At 45.0% G+C, this 17,472-nt stretch overlaps 1 protein-coding gene across 14 annotated transcripts in view; it reads right to left on the reverse strand.

Moving 5' to 3' along the window:
• LOC118225974 (E3 ubiquitin/ISG15 ligase TRIM25-like) overlaps positions 1 to 17,472 on the reverse strand; it is a 487,938-nt gene that overhangs the window by 456,150 nt on the left and 14,316 nt on the right. For 2 of the 14 annotated variants that reach the window (XM_035415152.1, XM_035415150.1), the window contains exons 2-6: positions 16,638 to 16,733; positions 16,165 to 16,398; positions 15,844 to 16,003; positions 15,628 to 15,678; positions 14,374 to 14,943 (exon numbers count right to left, since the gene is read on the reverse strand). In XM_035415152.1, the coding sequence (XP_035271043.1) occupies positions 14,417 to 14,943; positions 15,628 to 15,678; positions 15,844 to 16,003; positions 16,165 to 16,398; positions 16,638 to 16,733 (1,068 nt within the window). In that variant the 3' untranslated portion in view covers positions 14,374 to 14,416. Of the gene's footprint in view, positions 1 to 8,331; positions 9,286 to 10,061; positions 10,113 to 14,373; positions 14,944 to 15,627; positions 15,688 to 15,843; positions 16,004 to 16,164; positions 16,399 to 16,637; positions 16,734 to 17,472 lie in introns of those variants that run through there. The other 12 variants (XM_035415148.1, XM_035415146.1, XM_035415159.1 and 9 more) reach the window with 11 other exon arrangements.

Here is a 17,472-nt window from a genome sequence, read left to right on the forward strand (position 1 = left end):
GCCTAGATTAGGGTATCAGTGGATTTTATATTGCCCCAATCACATTTGCTTTGATGCTTGTGAGGGGGAGGCCAGGCCACATTCTTATTCACTGATTCCCTTTCTAAGGCCAAAATCTAAACACGACATATCCTACAAGGTACATAAGGTAAAAACTCCCAGTGGGGAGAAAACCCTCAAACTGGCCAGCCTGGTGTAAAGTAGTAGACAGCAAATAAAGTGGGTTGAACAGGTAACAGCTGAGGTGAAGACTAACAGGATCAGTAGAAGACCAAATGGTATAGTTCAGAATAGTTAGAGTTTAGAGGAGCTGGATGATGGATCTGGGGGTCCAGACAGCGTCGAGGCATGGGCAGGGGAGGAACAGGGCTGAGGCAGTCCATGACCGTGGAGCAAAGAACAGGACTGGAGCGATCCCGTGGATTCAGGCCGAGGAAACAGGCTGGAGCGGTCAACCAGTGTAATACCGTAACACCAGTGTAATACCGTAACACCAGTGTAATACTGTAGCACCAGTGTAATACCGTAGCACCAGTGTAATACCGTAACACCAGTGTAATACCGTAACACCAGTGTAATACTGTAGCACCAGTGTAATACCTTAACACCAGTGTAATACCATAACACCAGTGTAATACCGTAACACCAGTGTAATACTGTAGCACCAGTGTAATACCGTAACACCAGTGTAATACTGTAGCACCAGTGTAATACTGTAGCACCAGTGTAATACTGTAGGAATAATCTGACATCAAGAACAACAGCTGGAATTAAATGTGTTTTATTTGTTTTTTAACAAAGAAAACTTCTCAAAAGGTTTCTAAAACATTTAAACCCTTCTTCAAATTTAAAATGAAACCATTTGATGACGGCCTGTGGAATGCTATTTCCTGTGGTTGTAGCCTTGCTCGTCCTCCCAAATGTTGGCTCCATACTTCTGGAACTTGATGTTGTGGTTTGCGGTGACGATGAAGGACCTGTCGCTGGGGATGAAGAAGTTCTCGGAGATCATCCCGCAGTCATCATCGTCATAGGAGCGGTTCTCCACGAACACGGTGACATAGATGTTTCCCTCACCCAGGATCTTGCCGAAGTCCCAGGTCGGGATGCGTATGTAGCGGATGCGGGTGTCACGTTTCATTCGCATCCTGGTTTCTGCGGACACTGATAAGCTCGCGCCCTGAGACTTGGAGCCACCAACTCTTGTCCCGTAGACGATCTCGATCTCCTCCAGAGTCATCTTGTCAGTGCTGTAGTACACTCGCAGGGGTCCGCCAGAGGCGTTGGCCACATGAGTCATTTCTTGTCCCATGACAGCTTCCAAGTGAGGACACCTGCATGTAAAGGTGTCTCTGTGTTAAAGCCTGAGTCACACTTTATAATGACACACCACTACTCTGCCCTCTACTGGCTGTCCACAGCTTTCTTAATTCATTGCATGTGGTGAAGCCGTCCATGTTGGGCCTTTTCTCCATATTGCCCCACAAACTGCTTCAGATGTAATCAGCATGTTCACAAAATTTAGGCCACACACAGGCAACTGCATCAGACAGGCAACTGCATTATAGACAACCGCTTTTACTCACAACTGAGACTGAAATAACGCAATGGCGGTCGCAATGGTCATTAAATCTGGAAGTGTGAACAAACCTTAATGGGGTTTATATAAACTGTTCAAACATTGTTAACTTAACTGATGACACAGCAGGTGAAAATGGTGGGTCAACTGCTGCCCACACCCACACCTGTAATTATATTGAATCCTTCAATGCCATTAAAAATGAATGATATATCAGCAACCTCTGAGCTTTTGTTTCTGCTGGGTAAACATGCACCTTTTTATCCGAGTGCCCACACCCAGGGGGCGTTGCTGAAGTACATTCTCTTAATTATTTAATTAGGTCAGTCGCATCTTGACCTGACATCTGTTTAAGCATCGGCTGCAGCTGTAAACTGCACATTAATCCAAAGCATTTCACTATAGCCAACCTACGATTTACTAGGTTAACTAATTAACTAAGCCAGGGTGCTTGTTTTATACGTGGACTCTGGAATCCAGCTCGGGCGATATTTGGTCATAATTCGTGACTTAATCATAAAAACGCTTTAACTCAGGTTGTCCTACGTCGGTTCATGCTCAGACACACGCTTTCCTCCTGCTTCTGTTCTGTCCGCAGTTCTATTCCACAGACTATATTGATTTTGCAACATTTTTCTAACTTTTAGATATGTTTGTTCCCGGCTTGGAGGCAGTGCCGGGCAGTAGCGAAAATAAACCACCCACACATTTCACGTGTAATAATCGGAGCGAAAAGGGAAAGCGAAAGGACAACTAAACTTTTTGAAGTAGCCTAGCAATTATATACTATCACAACTGGACAAGCGAGAAAAGGTTAACAGTCTTGTGTGGGATAATAATCATGTGAAAATAACTGAACGAATGAACACGTATTTCATTTCACAGCGAAAAACATAAGTAAATTACTTACGATATCTGGGCACAAAAAAGCGCGTGGAAGCTCTGAGACTCTGGAAAAGAGAGAAATATAACGGAAACAGTCTCAACACATCCTGGTTTCAACAAGCGACAACAAAATATATCCAAATATTATTAACCCTTATTTTAACCATGTAAAAAAAAAACGTCATACTCTCTCCGCGCGCCCTCGTGCTCTTATTAAATTATTCAATTACAAACTATTCAAACTTCTGGAATTTCAATGAAGTTTGGAATGAAATGCAGCATGCATAGGCTAGCATACTCCCCCACTGAAAACTAGCATAAACCAGGCTTCCACCAAAAGTTCCCGGGAACTACTTTTCAAGGAACTAAAAGGTTCCTTCCGCCCATTGTTGTCTGCGTTTCCACCGCGGTCTAAAGTCCCGCGAAGATTAGGCCACTGACGTATGAAAAAGCGACGTTGTCGTCGGTCCATCTGTCCTATGATTTCTTCTGTAACCCCATACTCCCACCGATATTTAATCCAGGATAGGTCTGGATACTGTAGAAGGACAGAGTTCCTGCCCTGTGATCCAGGTACACTCCTATTCTGGAGGAGGGGGGGAACAGGGATTTTTGTGCTCTCGTTATTGTGCCAGAAAACAGTAACTTGAGGGAGAGCAGAATAAACTCCAGGACTTGTTATTACATCCAAGTGCGCAGTCTACACTCCCTCCGTTCCTGCTGATCTCTTAATGTGAGACTGCTATATCAACACCTTTGTTCCAGCTCTTGGGGCTCGCAGTCAAATCTATTTGGGTGATCAGGATATGCCGGGATACCGGGATCTCTCTCACACGGGTCACCATGTCACACACAAGTGTGTGCGTGTGTGTGTGTGTGTGAGAGAGAGAGAGAGAAAGAGAGAGAGAGAGATCAATTTCACAATTCATCACTCTTCTTCTTTTGTCTTACTGCAACTTTGACTGCTTTCTGTTCTCATTGTAAGAGACCATTACTATGTTCCTGACTGCATGAGTCATACACTCACTCAGATATGTCGGTGGCTCAGGAGGAGTCCCAGAAGCACCCCTGGATGTTTCAATTTGTCTCATCTACTGGTACATTTATCCCCGTATCCACCAGAGGACAGCAGTGAGCCGCATGGAAGGAACACCATTTGCTGTAGCGCGAGGTCTACATAAACTTACAGTCTGTTTTTGGTGCGGTTATTTTTAGACAAGACAAATAAAGCCATGATTTTATTTACCAGAAATAATATTGCCAGTCCTATAAGAGGGGTGATTGAGGCACACTGCCAGACACACAGACACACATGCACTTGTACACACACACAAGAACACCAGTCATATTGGTTTGTAAACTAACTTTTATGTGTCTCTAGACAGATACATTTAATCGGTAATGTCACAACCTGGCTTGTAAGGCCACAAAAAAAGAGGGAGACCACATGGGGAAATTGTGGAGGGAAATATTAATTTGTTTAATTCAATGAAAACATACAAAATGAAGGGAAAACATGAGGCGTGGAGGTCCGTGGGCTGTCAGTTGTGTATGAATGCAAAGGGATGAATAAGAAGTATCATGGCAAATGTTGGAATATGCGACAGCTCGAATACAACCAACATACCTGGGCCCTGTTTATCAAAGCAGGATTACGGAGTTACCTGGATTACTGCCCCGAGTAAAACCTGGAACGGCTGTTTACTGCAGTCCGTGTTCCAGATTTGGGAGGGCTTCGGGTTTACTCAGCGCAGTCATCCAGCTGACTCAGCAATCCTGCTGTGAATCCTGCTGAGTGCCCAGGGCCTGGGAGGGAAGGCAAGAAAACAAAGTCGTGCGAGAATGGAAGAGAGTTAAATAGAGAGTTGGAGAGTTAGATGGAGAGTTAGAGAGTTAAACAGAGAGTTGAATAGAGAGTTAGAGAGTTAAATAGAGAGTTGGAGAGTTAGATGGAGAGTTAGAGAGTTAAACAGAGAGTTGAATAGAGAGTTAGAGAGTTAAATAGAGAGTTGGAGAGTTAGATGGAGAGTTAAGCCGCGTTTCCACCAAAATTACCCAGAACTTTCAGTCCCAGGAACTACTTTACCAGGAACTAAAAGGTTCCTTCAGCCAATGGTTGTCTGCGTTTCCACCGGGGTCTAAAGTACCGCGAAGATTAGGCAAATTCGCCCACTGACGTTGTCGTCGGTCCATCTGTCATATGATTTCTTCTGTAACCCCATACTACCACCGAAGTAGCCTACATTATTTTCTAATAACCGGGACAGCCCGGAGGGGTTTATTCCACTTATATACAACGGGTTACCAACAATGACTATATATGGTTACTTTTGTATTTATTGATTTTCATACATCCTCTCAAACACATTCATTAACAGCAGAAAACATGCACACGTTGTAAACAATTAGCTGTTTTATTACTTTCTCGTCGTCAATTCCATATAGGCTAATCGCAAAATGACAAGAATAGAACGAAAACTCGGACTTGCGTGAAAATGTAAATTAGTAGTGGTACAGCCACCGTTTGCTTTCCTTCGAAGTTACTGCTAGCCGAGCAGCGAAGTCTGCCCTCCAGATGCGAACCATGCACCATAAATGAGTCCATAGTCTTCCTGGTCTTTTCGTGGAATTGAAAAATGGTAATAAAATTGAGTAAAATTACGGCAGTCTGAAAAAGATAAAGGGAAGATTACTAGAATTAACCTGTTATTTTACCCGGATAAAAAGTGCGGAAGGTGATTTCCAGTTTGCTTTTACTGTATCACCAATGTTAATTATGCAGAACTACCGCATACCTCACATAACTGTATCAAACGTTTTGAGTCAATTACAACGGGCTAACAAAGAAAATCCGGAAGAAAATATTCAGCAACCGAATTAATCCGTTTGAATGTTTTGGTAGCCTACGTAATATGCTGTCCCAGCACGAATGCTTAGCATTTTATAAAACGAATACTAAAGCAAGAAAAGAACAGAAGAGCACACGTTATAATTCCAAGACGTTGACAGGCTATAACCAAAAGTAGGCTACTGCGCCGCATAACATACAAGTTTGATTTGAAGTTATGAAAATAATTGGTTTGCCGCTGCATATTTTCAAACATGGCGGGTAATGGCGGAAAATAAATACAACACAAATGCTACGAGTACTCGACCAATCAGAAATGTTCAGCGCTGCAAGCTCCACCCAAAAGGTTCCTGTACTTTCGGAAAGTACTACCCCCCGAGCAGGAACGTTTTGGGGGGTAAAACAAAGCCCCCAGAACTAAATTTAGACCCTAGTTCCTGCGGTGGAAACGCACTGAGTTCCTCAAAAGGTTCCTAGTTCCGGGGTATAGTTCCTGCGGTGGAAACGCGGCTTTAGAGAGTTAAACAGAGAGTTGAATAGAGAGTTAGGGAGTTAAACAGAGAGTTAGAGAATTAAACAGAGAGTTAAATAGAAAGTTGAATGGAGAGTTAGAGAGTTATATAGAGAGTTAAATAGAGAGTTGAATAGGACACCACGCTCTGCACAGATGTGGCTAATTTTAAGACAGCTTGTGCAGCTGGATGCCCCCTGACTCCCGTCCAGGAATCAGCCGACAAAACCAGGCGAGCGGAGCAGGAGAGCAGTGACAGTTACCACCGCCATCTTAGCCGTCACTCAACGCCAGCGATCGACGACCAAGCATCCCCCGTACAAAGGATCGACCGCATTCAGGGCGGCACTAACAATCCAACCGGGTGCAGCACAGTCCGCACGCCGCTTCAGCTGGGTCACACTCCTAATAAACGGTGAAGCCAAATTTCATTATCGTGACAGTCCTGGTTTAGAAGAGGCTAACCACCCTGATGCTATAAGCTTTGGCTAATTGCGAGTTCAGCAGCGTAGTAAAATGGTGATCTTAAGGCTAGACAACAATGCCAGTTTTGGGGTATGCTATGGCTAAAACTGTAACCTGTTGGTTGGATCATTTAGCATTTAGCAGACGCTCCTACCCAGAAATGTATTTATTTTTTTTACATTGGGTTTACATTGCATCCATTTATACAGCTGAATATACACTGAAGCAATGCAGGTTAAGTACCTTGCTCAAAGGACAACGGCAGTGTCCTACCCGGGAATCGAACCTGTGAGTTTTACATTATAAGACCACTTCCTGACCCATTATACTACACTGCCACCCTGGTGCAATGTCCCCAGCACATGCACTTTTTAATAAGTTTTAAGGGCACGCAGAAAGTGTGTTGGAAACTATTTGAGGAAACAAAAAAAGAGAAGAAAAGAAAAAAGAACAAGAAATACACAGATAGTAATAGTAGGAGTTGCTAATGCAACGATCAGGATTCATACCCTTACCCTTCCCGCCCATGAACACTGCCAAGACGTTCGTAGGAACATCTGACCAAGCCGGAAATACTGCTGCTGGGGATTGAACCCGGGTATCTGCGGTGGTAGGCGAGTGCTTGTACCTCTACACTACCCAGACGGCCCTAGGAGGCTATTTTAAAGAAAACCCTGAATGAATGAGTGGAGAAACATAACGAATGCAGATGCTTCCGTACAGGGGCACTGCATGATACAATTCAGCAATTAACATCCGATCATGCTCTGTGGCATGCATAAAAATGCTGGGCAGGTCCAGTCCACCTCGATTCTGGATCAAGATGGCAGGAGGAAAAGATATATGTGACTTTGAAAGAGGGTTCATTATCACTCAGGTAACTGAGAGTTTAAATGCAGAACGTGATCAGACTTATGTCAGTAAGAGCAGTCCGTCGACCACTACAAAGAGAGGGGTTTTATGGTAGGGCTGCAGTGCATGAACCCCTCGTTACAAAGGCGGATGCACATTTGAAAGTGGTGTAAAAACCACAGACACTGGTCTACAGAGATGACGAAAAAAGTTACATGGTCAGATGAGGGGGGGGGGGATTTTCACACATCACCCGTTCCCACAATAGGCTAAATACTAGGCACACCGTAATACATCAATTCACTTTAAAAGCTAAGTAGAAAACATACCGCCATAGATCATTTCACACAGTTAGGCTATGTAACACACACACCTTTGGTTTTCACCAGGCTAGGTAACACACACACCTTAGGTTTTCACAAGGCTAGGTAACACACACATCTGTGGTTTTCACCAGGCTAAGTAACACACACACCTTTGGTTTTCACCAGGCTAGGTAACACACACACCTTTGGTTTTCACCAGGCTAGGTAACACACACACCTTTGGTTTTCACCAGGCTAGGTAACACACACACCTTTGGTTTTCACCAGGCTAGGTAACACACACACCTTTGGTTTTCACCAGGCTAAGTAACACACACACCTTTGGTTTTCACCAGGCTAGGTAACACACACACCTTTGGTTTTCACCAGGCTAGGTAACACACACACCACAATGTGAAGTGCTCCACCTCACACGCACACCACCCACCTCCTCCCAATTACAAACCCTTACTGTTCAGCCAAAAAACAAAATTACAGGTAGAGAACGCGATGGGCATCACAGAAAATAAAAACAGTTGGTGATTCCCGCAGTTCAAAAAATCACACAGGGGCATGTATTGTACAACACTGAAAACAACAAATTCAAAATGAAATCATTTGATTATGGCCTGTTGAATGTTATTTCCAGTGACTGTAGCCTTGCTCGTCCACCCAAAGGCCGGCTCCATACTTCTGGAACTTGATGTTGTGGTTTGCGGTGACGATGAAGGACCTGTCGCTGGGGGTGAAGAAGTTCTCGGAGATCATCCCGCAGTCATCATCGTCAGGAGTCCACATACTTTTGGCCATGTAGTGTGTGCTGTGAGGAAGGGCTGGGGGTGGCCTCTGCTCTCGTGGTGAACAGACCAGAAAACACAACAAGAGGTGCTGGCTTACCCCCTTTTATTCACCCAAAAACACGGAACAAAAGAAATCTTCCAGAACAAACGAATGGCCAATATGGAAACCAAAACTTCAGAGAAAAAAAAAAAAAAAACCCAAAATCACCAAAAAATGCACACGCACTTCTTTCCCATAAGAAGGTTGTGAGACTGCTGTCCCAGGTCTTGAAGGTTGCTGTGGCCCTGCTGTGTTGTCTTTCCAGCTGCCATTTACAGCTTGTGATACTAATGACTCCACCAGTGCATGCCAGTGGAATTACAATAGTCTAGAATGAAGAGACAAAGACCCACTGTGGTGGTTAGAGTAGTCAAAATCGCACCTTACACCTTTTACAAATACAAAAAATGAACACAATCTCGCTGCAGTGTTTTTCTCTACCTCTAAATACAGCCAGTCTTCCCTCTTTCTCATTCCAGATCACACAGTTTTACAGAGGATCCAACAGCATAAACCCCAAACCCAGGATAGAGGGGCTGGGTGAATGTGGTCTGGACTCTGTGCAAGAGGGTCATTGTGTCAGAGACGCTGTAGAAGGATAGAGTTCCTGCCCTGTGATCCAGGTACACTCCTATTCTGGAGGAGGGGGGAACAGGGATTTCAGTGCTCTCAGCATTGTGCTGGAAAGCGTAACCGGCGGAAGAGCGGCACAAACTCCAGGACTTGTTATAACATCCCAAAGAACAGTCATCACCCCGCCCTTTCCTGCTGATCTCTTTATATGACACTGCTATATCAACCACACCCCTACTCCACTCAGCCTCCCAGTAACAGCACCCAGACAGACCCTCTCTGCACAGCACTTGGAGCCAGTGCTCAAATCTCTCTGGATGATCAGGATATGACTGGCTCTCTTTCACACGGGTCACCTCTCTGTTCCCCTCAGACAGAAGAAGGTGTTGATTCACTGTGTTGGGGTCCAGAGTGAGCTGGCAGGAATCTGATGGAAGAGAAGGTTAAGATTTAATATGAGGACAGGTCTATCTAAAGTCTACCTATGATACAGTATATTATTGTTTCTCATAGAGAGAGGCTGGTGTGTGTGTGTGTGTGTGTGTCTGTGTGTGTGTGTGTGTGTGTGTTTAAATAAATAATGAAATAAGCTCATGCAGTGGTTTTTGGCTCTCAGTAATTAACACTGGCCTGCCTGCTAAGTTACTGCTTAACCCTGTTTTCAGTTGTCACAGTTCCAGTACCTTTAATGACCAAATCTGCAGTGGTGGTTTGCAGTTTCCCATAAACCCACCGTCCGTCAGGACACTAAGGTCGGTCTGACGGCCCTGTTTTTTTATCCTGGCCACGGCAGTAGAGCTTTGGCAGGAAATTCATTGCAGAAAATTGTAAATATGTGCATTTTACGGGGTGCGTTACTTGGGATGTAGCTCGTAGAGGACTATACATGAGCTCATTGCACTCTGTGACATTGCCGGTTTGAATCCAGCTGCAATCTAAAGTCCTAAAAAAGTGCTAAAAATATATATGTGTGCATATTGCCATCCAGGTAGTCACACGCTTAATTTTGAATTTTCTGCTTGACGGCTCTGGAAAATCCCAGGACATATTTTCCTCAAAGAAAACTTGGATTTACCCGCCTGCAAGACGTAAAATGACAAGCAGACTGGTGTGTGTTTGTGTGTGTGTGTGTGTGTATGTATGTGGGCGCGAGTGTGTGTATGTTAGTGTGTCTCAGATGAGAGTTTCAGAGCAAGCACTCACACTGTAAGAAATCCTCTCTGGTCCTGGGCTCTACAATATGGACTTGTCTCACTGCAGGGACAGAGTGAGAGAAAAGGACAAAAATATATATATACAGGGGGAAATAGAAAAATTTGATGCTGAGGATGAAGATGTCGACTCATGGATTTCAAATATTTTTCTGAGAAACTGACAATCATCAACTTTTTAACAACCTGATTCAGAAATTTTGACCAGTTCCACCTTCCTCCAGAAATCCTCCATTTGCTCTTTCAGTTTAGAGACAGATTTCCTCAGAGCCTCAAAAGAGACGTGTGGACTGACAATGATGCTGGGAAAGTCATCAGGTCCAGGAGGGACACAGAAAGACCGACAGCTCTACAGACAGACAAACAGACAGACAGATAACAGTCTGAATACAGATTCCTGTGCCGATGCAAGGAGCAGATCTTTCTAAATGAGGAACACCCCTCACCTTGTATGTACAATGTACATAGTGCTGACAGTTAGAGAGCCAGTGATGTTACCTGGAGGAAATGGATGTGATCCTCTGTGTGTGAAAGCTGCTCCAGCTCAGCATCGCTCCTCCTCAGCTCAGCAATCTCCTGCTCCAGTCGCTCCAGGAGTCCTTCAGTCCGACTCACTGCAGCCTTCTCCTGATCTCTGATCAGCTCTTTCACCTCAGAGCGCCTTCTCTCAATGGAGCGGATCAGCTCAGTAAAGATCCTCTCACTGTCCTCCACTGCTGCCTGTGCAGAGCGCTGTTAGGAGACACAGAGAAAGGAGGGCTGTACATTTTAACTAGGCCTTTCACTCAGCTCTTACTGGGACCCCAGACAGCCTGTTCCCCACAGTGTGGCTCAGTGGGATTGAGCCCCACAGGGCTGGAAAGTGGCCCAACACTGGGCTCCTCACTGGCTGACTGGAGGAGAGCCCTGACTGAGCCCTGAAATGGCTCTTCCAGCAACCAGCTGTTGTCTTCGCCTCTGGTCAGTACCCACCTTAACTGACTGCACATCCTGTCTCAGGTCCTGCAGCTCCTTCTCTCTCTCCTGGATTCTCTGCTGGAATTTTTTTTGTGTCACCCCCAGCTGCTTCTGTGGATAAATTGTTGTCCCTTCTTATTGTATATTGTGTTCCTATTTATCAAATGCTTCCATCATGTTTAAAACTAATCACTAAAAAATACCTAATTGTAAGACTTATATCAGGTAAGGCTGTTGGAGTGTATCCCTATTAAATTATCCTTACATTAATAAAACCCCCGGTCAAATAATAATGTTATTTTGATTCAAGCACACAGTAATTAAGAATGAAATACAATAACACCTGAGGTCAGTGTGTAGAAGTGTACTGGCCTTATAGGTAGAGCTTCTAAACTGTGTGAGCGAACTAGCTGCTCCAGTTGTGTTGATTCCCATTCAGGGAGTGAATAGGGGGGTGAGGGGTGTGAACAGAGCTGTCACAGAGAGCTGACTTGGGTTCACTTCCTGCTCTTACTGCTTTATCACTGTGGACTTCACCCTTGGAAATCACTGTGTTGTTCAGTACTTCTTCAAGTTTATAAAGCATTTCAAAATGTAGCAACTTCATAACAAATAAACAAATATAATTAGACACAGGTCATAAGCATACATTTTTTAGCAATAAACCATGAGTGTTATGCATAATAGTTTCAGTCCTTACCTGTTTCTCAGTCCTTCCTGTTGCAGCTGAGACTGTTCTATGCCCACTGTGTTCATCCATGACACACAGATAACAGATACACTGCTGATCAGTATGACAGTAAACATCCAGCAGTTTGTCATGATGAGAGCAGATCTTCTCCTGCAGGTTTCCAGTGGCTTTGTCCAGTTTGTGCTTCTTAAAGGCAGGAGATTCATAGTGAGGCTGGAGGTGAGTTTCACAGTAAGTGGCCAGACACACCAGACAGGACTTGACGGCTTTGCGCTTTCTCCCAGTGCAAACATCACATGCCACGTCTCCAGGTCCAGCGTAACAGTGAGCAGGAGGAGCAGCTTGGAGTCCTGTCTTCTTCAGTTTCTCCACCAGTTCAGCCAGCATGGTGTTTTTTCTTAATACAGGCCTTGGAGTGAAGGTCTGTCTGCACTGGGGACAGCTGTAGACACCAGTATGATCATCCTGATCCCAGTAGCCGTTAATACAGCCCATACAGTAACTGTGTCCACAAGGAATAGTCACCGGATCCTTCAGTAGATCCAAACAGATTGCACAGCTCAAATGGTCCTGATACAGATTGCCTGCAGCCTGTGCCATTTTACATCTCAAATGGAGATCAGTTTTAGTTCAGAATGTAGTGTAGTTTCTCTGAATCCGTGCGAGAAAGAGCAGGAGATACTTCCTGGTTCTGAGCAGTTCCACATAGATACTGGCCTCTGCTATTGCACAGCTCACACTGACAGAGTTAAGTTTCGTTCCTCAGAAACTGACAGAGAGAGTGGGGAGTGACATCCTGGTCGTGTGGAGCTGCAGGAGGTGTGATGTTGGACTGAGGCCAGGCTGAGCACCGCAGGCATTATAGAAAGTAGTGATCTGTCTGTTGTACCTGTTTCATACCTGTGGCTTTCTGCTAAGCCAGAATACAAAGAGAATGGGAACCCTCAAGCTCCGCATTTTATTATCACGCTCATGTTCTCTATGAACAGACAAAGCACAAACAGCAAAGGCTACAGCCAAATGCATTCAAATAGCGGCAGTATGAGTCATTTTTTTCTCTGGCCCACCATTGGTTACGCTGCCAGCCAATCGCCTTGCAGGACCGTCACATGACAGACGCTGCATTCGGTCAGTCTCGGCTACTCGTGAAGTCGGAAAAAATAGAATCTGACCAAGTGGTATGTACTAGGTGCTCACGTTCCGGGGGTCATCAGGAACTGGCAAGTTTATTACGTGAACAATACATACAGGCAGGACAGCGAGCAGTTTCACTGGGAGAGCATAAGGTTCACGCTATCTCCCCCTGATCCCCTCCCTGCTGAACAGGCGCCCGACCAACCATTAGGAGTCGCAAACGCAACGATCAGGATTCATACCCTCACCGGCTTCCCACCCACGAATACTGTAGGAACGTCTGACCAAGCCGGAAATACTGCTGCTGGGGATTGAACCCGGGTATCTGCGGTGGTAGGCGAGTGCTTGTACCTCTACACTACCCAGACGGCCCTAGGAGACTATTTTAAAGAAAACCCTGTATGAATGAGTGGAGAAACATAACGAATGCAGATGCTTCCGTACAGGTGCACTGCATGATACAATTCAGCAATTAACATCCGATCATGCTCTGTGGCATGCATAAAAATGCTGGGCAGGTCCAGTCCACCTCGATTCTGGATCAAGATGGCAGGAGGAAAAGATATATGTGACTTTGAAAGAGGGTTCATTATCACTCAGGTAACTGAGAGTTTAAATGCAGAACGTGATCAGACTTATGTCAGTAAGAGCAGTCCGTCGACCACTACAAAGAGAGGGGTTTTATGGTAGGGCTGCAGTGCATGAACCCCTCGTTACAAAGGCGGATGCACATTTGAAAGTTCAGTGGTGTAAAAACCACAGGCACTGGTCTACAAAGATGACGAAAAAAGTGACATGGTCAGATGAGTCATCCTTCACCATATTCTTGACGAGTGGGCGAGTGCATTTGTGGGGTACACCAAGAGAACAGTACGGGCCTGAATGCTGGACCCCCACAGTGAGGGGTCAAGCAGTAAGAGGGGAGAGAATAAAACATACGTTTCTTACCTCGCTAAAAAGCCAGGGTAGAGAGACTCTGAGAACGAATTATAAATTTCTCTCTCTCCCCTCAGAGATTGTGGTCTGGGCAGTGCAGGGTTTGTAAAGGAGTTTTTATTGAAGGTCAAAAAGTCTTACAGAACAACGCCCAACAAAACATACATGATACATTTATAACTTATTTGAATCATAGCACTTCTACTCTGTACTGAAATCAGCTTCTTAAAGACATTACAATAACCCATCCTATTTTAAGGCCAGCCAGCGTCACATTAGTACGAAGGACACCTGAACATAAACTACAGAAGGACTTTCTACAAACAGTGTGATCATTACAAAGCATTTATAAAATTCCTGTGTGGAAGAAGCAGAAATGAAAGCAGAGGATCCTATTTTCTAAACCCACATATTTACCGTCTTATTCCAGTTTTACCTCTCTTCAGTTTTTGAACCCAGATTTTCAGGTTTTTTTCTTTGGAATGGGCAGTAGTGTTTGTGGACCTGTCCACTTGGTGTCACATCCTCCTGCAGTCCAGTGGAATATCTGGGACTGTCGATTATGTCAGGACGAGTTTGGAGGAATGTGTTTTTCTCTCACTCTGATTACATCTGATCTTCCCTCTGCCTCATCCCAGATCACACAGTTTTACAGAGGATCCAAAAGAAACCCAAAACCCAGGATAGAGGGGCTGAGTGAATGTGGTCTGGACTCTGTGCAGGAGGGTCATTGTGTCAGAGACGCTGTAGAAGGACAGAGTTCCTGCTCTGTGATCCAGGTACACTCCTACTCTGGAGGAGCGGGGAACAGGGATTTCAGTGCTCACAGCATTGTGCTGGAAAGTGTAACCAGCGGGAGCGCGGCGCAAACTCCAGGACTTCTCATTACATCCCAGACCACAGTCATAACCCCGCCCTTTCCTGCTGATCTCTTTATATGACACTGCTATATAAACCCCATTCCCACTCCACTCAGCCTCCCAGTAACAGCGTCCAGACAGACCCTCTCCGCACAGCACTTGGGCCCAGTGCTCAAATCTCTCTGGATGACCAGGATATGACTGGATCTTTTCCACACGGGTCACCTTTCTGTTCCCCTCAGACAGACGGAGGCATTGATTCACAGTGTTGGGGTCCAGAGTGAGGTGACAGGAATCTGATGGAAGAGAAGGTTAAGATTTAATGAAGACAGGTCTATCTAAAGTCTACCTATGATACAGTATATTATTGTTTCTCATAGAGAGAGGCTGGTGTGTGTGTGTGTGTGTGTGTGTGTGTTTAAATAAATAATTAAATAAGCTCAGGCAGTGGTTATTGGCTCTCAGTAATTAACACTGGCCTGCCTGCTAAGTTACTGCCTAACTCTGTTTTCAGTTGTCACAGTTCCAGTACCTTTAATGACCAAATCTGCAGTGGTGGTTTGCAGTTTCCCATAAACCCACCGTCCGTCAGGACACTAAGGTCAGTCTGACGGCCCTGTTTTTTTATCCTGGCCACGGCAGTAGAGATTTGGCAGGAAATTCATCGCAGAAAATTGTAAATATGTGCACTTTACGGGGTGCGTTACTTGGGGTGTAGCTCGTAGAGGACTATACATGAGCTCATGGGGCTCAGTGACATTGCCGGTTTGAATCCAGCTGCAATCTAAAGTCCTAAAAAAAAGTCCTAAAAATATATATATGTGTGCATATTGCCATCCAGGAAGTCACAAATTTGATTTTGAATTTTCTGTTTGATGGCTCTGGAAAATTCCAGGACATATTTTCCTCAAATAAAATTTGGATTTAGCTGTGCTAAATGGCAAGCAGACTAGTGTGTGTGTGTGTGTCTCAGCACTCACACTGTAAGAAATCATCTCTGGTCCTGGGCTCTACAGCATGGACTTCTTTCACTGGACTTTCTTTCAGGAACAGAGTGAAAGAAAAGGACAAAAAAATAAATATATATATATGCAGGGGGAGATTTAAGGATGATGTCGACACATGGATTTAGAATATTATACTCCATATATTTGCTCCAATGTATCATTGGTTAAGGGTTAAAAAATTTTAACAACCTGATTCAGAAATTTTGACCAGTTCCACCTTGCAGAAATCCTCCAGTTGCTCTTTTAGTTCAGAGACAGATTTTCTCACAGCTTCAAAAGAGATGTGTGGACTGACAGTGATGCTGGGCAAGTCATCAGGTCCAGGAGGGACACAGAGAGGCTGACAGCTCTGTAGACAGATGGACAGACAGACAGACAGACAGACAGAGAACAGTCTCAACTCAGATTCTTGTGTAGATGTCAGTAACAGATCAGTCTAAATGAGGAACACCCCTCACCATGTATGTACAATGTACATAGTGCTGACAGTTAGAGAGCCAGTGATGTTACCTGGAGGAAATGGATGTGATCCTCTGTGTGTGAAAGCTGCTCCAGCTCAGCATCTCTCCTCCTCAGCTCAGCAATCTCCTGCTCCAGTCGCTCCAGGAGTCCTTCAGTCCGACTCACTGCAGCCTTCTCCTGATCTCTGATCAGCTCTTTCACCTCAGAGCGCCTTCTCTCAATGGAGCGGATCAGGTCAGTAAAGATCCTCTCGCTGTCCTCCACTGCTGCCTGTGCAGAGCGCTGTTAGGAGACAGAGAGAGGGGGGGCTGTACATTTTAACTAGGCCTTTCACTCAGCTCTTACTGGAACCCCAGACAGCCTGTTCCCCACAGTGTGGCTCAGTGGGATTGAGCCCCACAGGGCTGGAATGTGGCCCAACACTGGGCTCCTCACTGGCTGACTGGAGGAGAGCCCTGACTGAGCCCTGAAATGGCTCTTCCAGCAACCAGCTGTTGTCTTCTCCTCTGGTCAGTACCCACCTTGAGTGATCGCACAGCCTGTCTCACATCCTGCAGCTCCTTCTCTCTCTCCTGGATTTTCTGCTGGAATTTATTCCGTGTCGCCCCCAGCTGCTTCTGCGGATAAATTATTTTCCCAGTTATATCTTATCATATACCAGGGCTCAATGTTTCAACTACATTTTCACATTCTAAATTAAAATGAATACTTGTACGTGTTTGATGTACAGTGGTTTAGGTTTTCATTTGATGCATTTTTCTCCACAGCAGAGGTTCTGCCGGCCAGATGGAAATACTTTTGGGGTTCTGACATTAGGGGACAAATGGAGCATCGCATAGTTCTGGCAGGCCACGAGAGTCAAGCGCTCCGGCTGAATCAGCTGATGGCTCAGCTGAGTGATGTTCGCCTATCACAGTACACTCACTAACAGGGCGGTCTACTTAAACAGCCTCCCTCTACTCATTCGGCTGCTCCTCCTGCATGCAAGCGCTGCACGTTGCTTCGTAAATCCCCTTCACCACCCCAGCTCCATCCCCATGCATCAAGAATTTGCATTTCTCCATTCCTATGTGTTAAGAACTTGCTTTGCCGCTGGATCTGTTTTGTGTGTACCCCTCTAGGGGGGTTTCGCTGCGTGGTTGGCGGGAGACCTCCAGAACAGAGCCATACCGCCAAACATAACTGTATTGCCTTTATTGTCAATAAAGTTCTACTTTGATGACAGTGGTCCTGACAGAAATAAAATTATAGTGGACAAACCAATTAAATTGTTTCTAAAGTGCACTGGCAGTTCAACAGTGTGACTTTTTCACTTTTGAAGTCAGAAAATTTTACGCTAATTTACGGGAAGCGGCT

The sequence above is a fragment of the Anguilla anguilla genome, chromosome 4, assembly GCF_013347855.1.
Source record: "Anguilla anguilla isolate fAngAng1 chromosome 4, fAngAng1.pri, whole genome shotgun sequence".
Taxonomy (NCBI): Eukaryota; Metazoa; Chordata; class Actinopteri; order Anguilliformes; family Anguillidae; genus Anguilla; species Anguilla anguilla.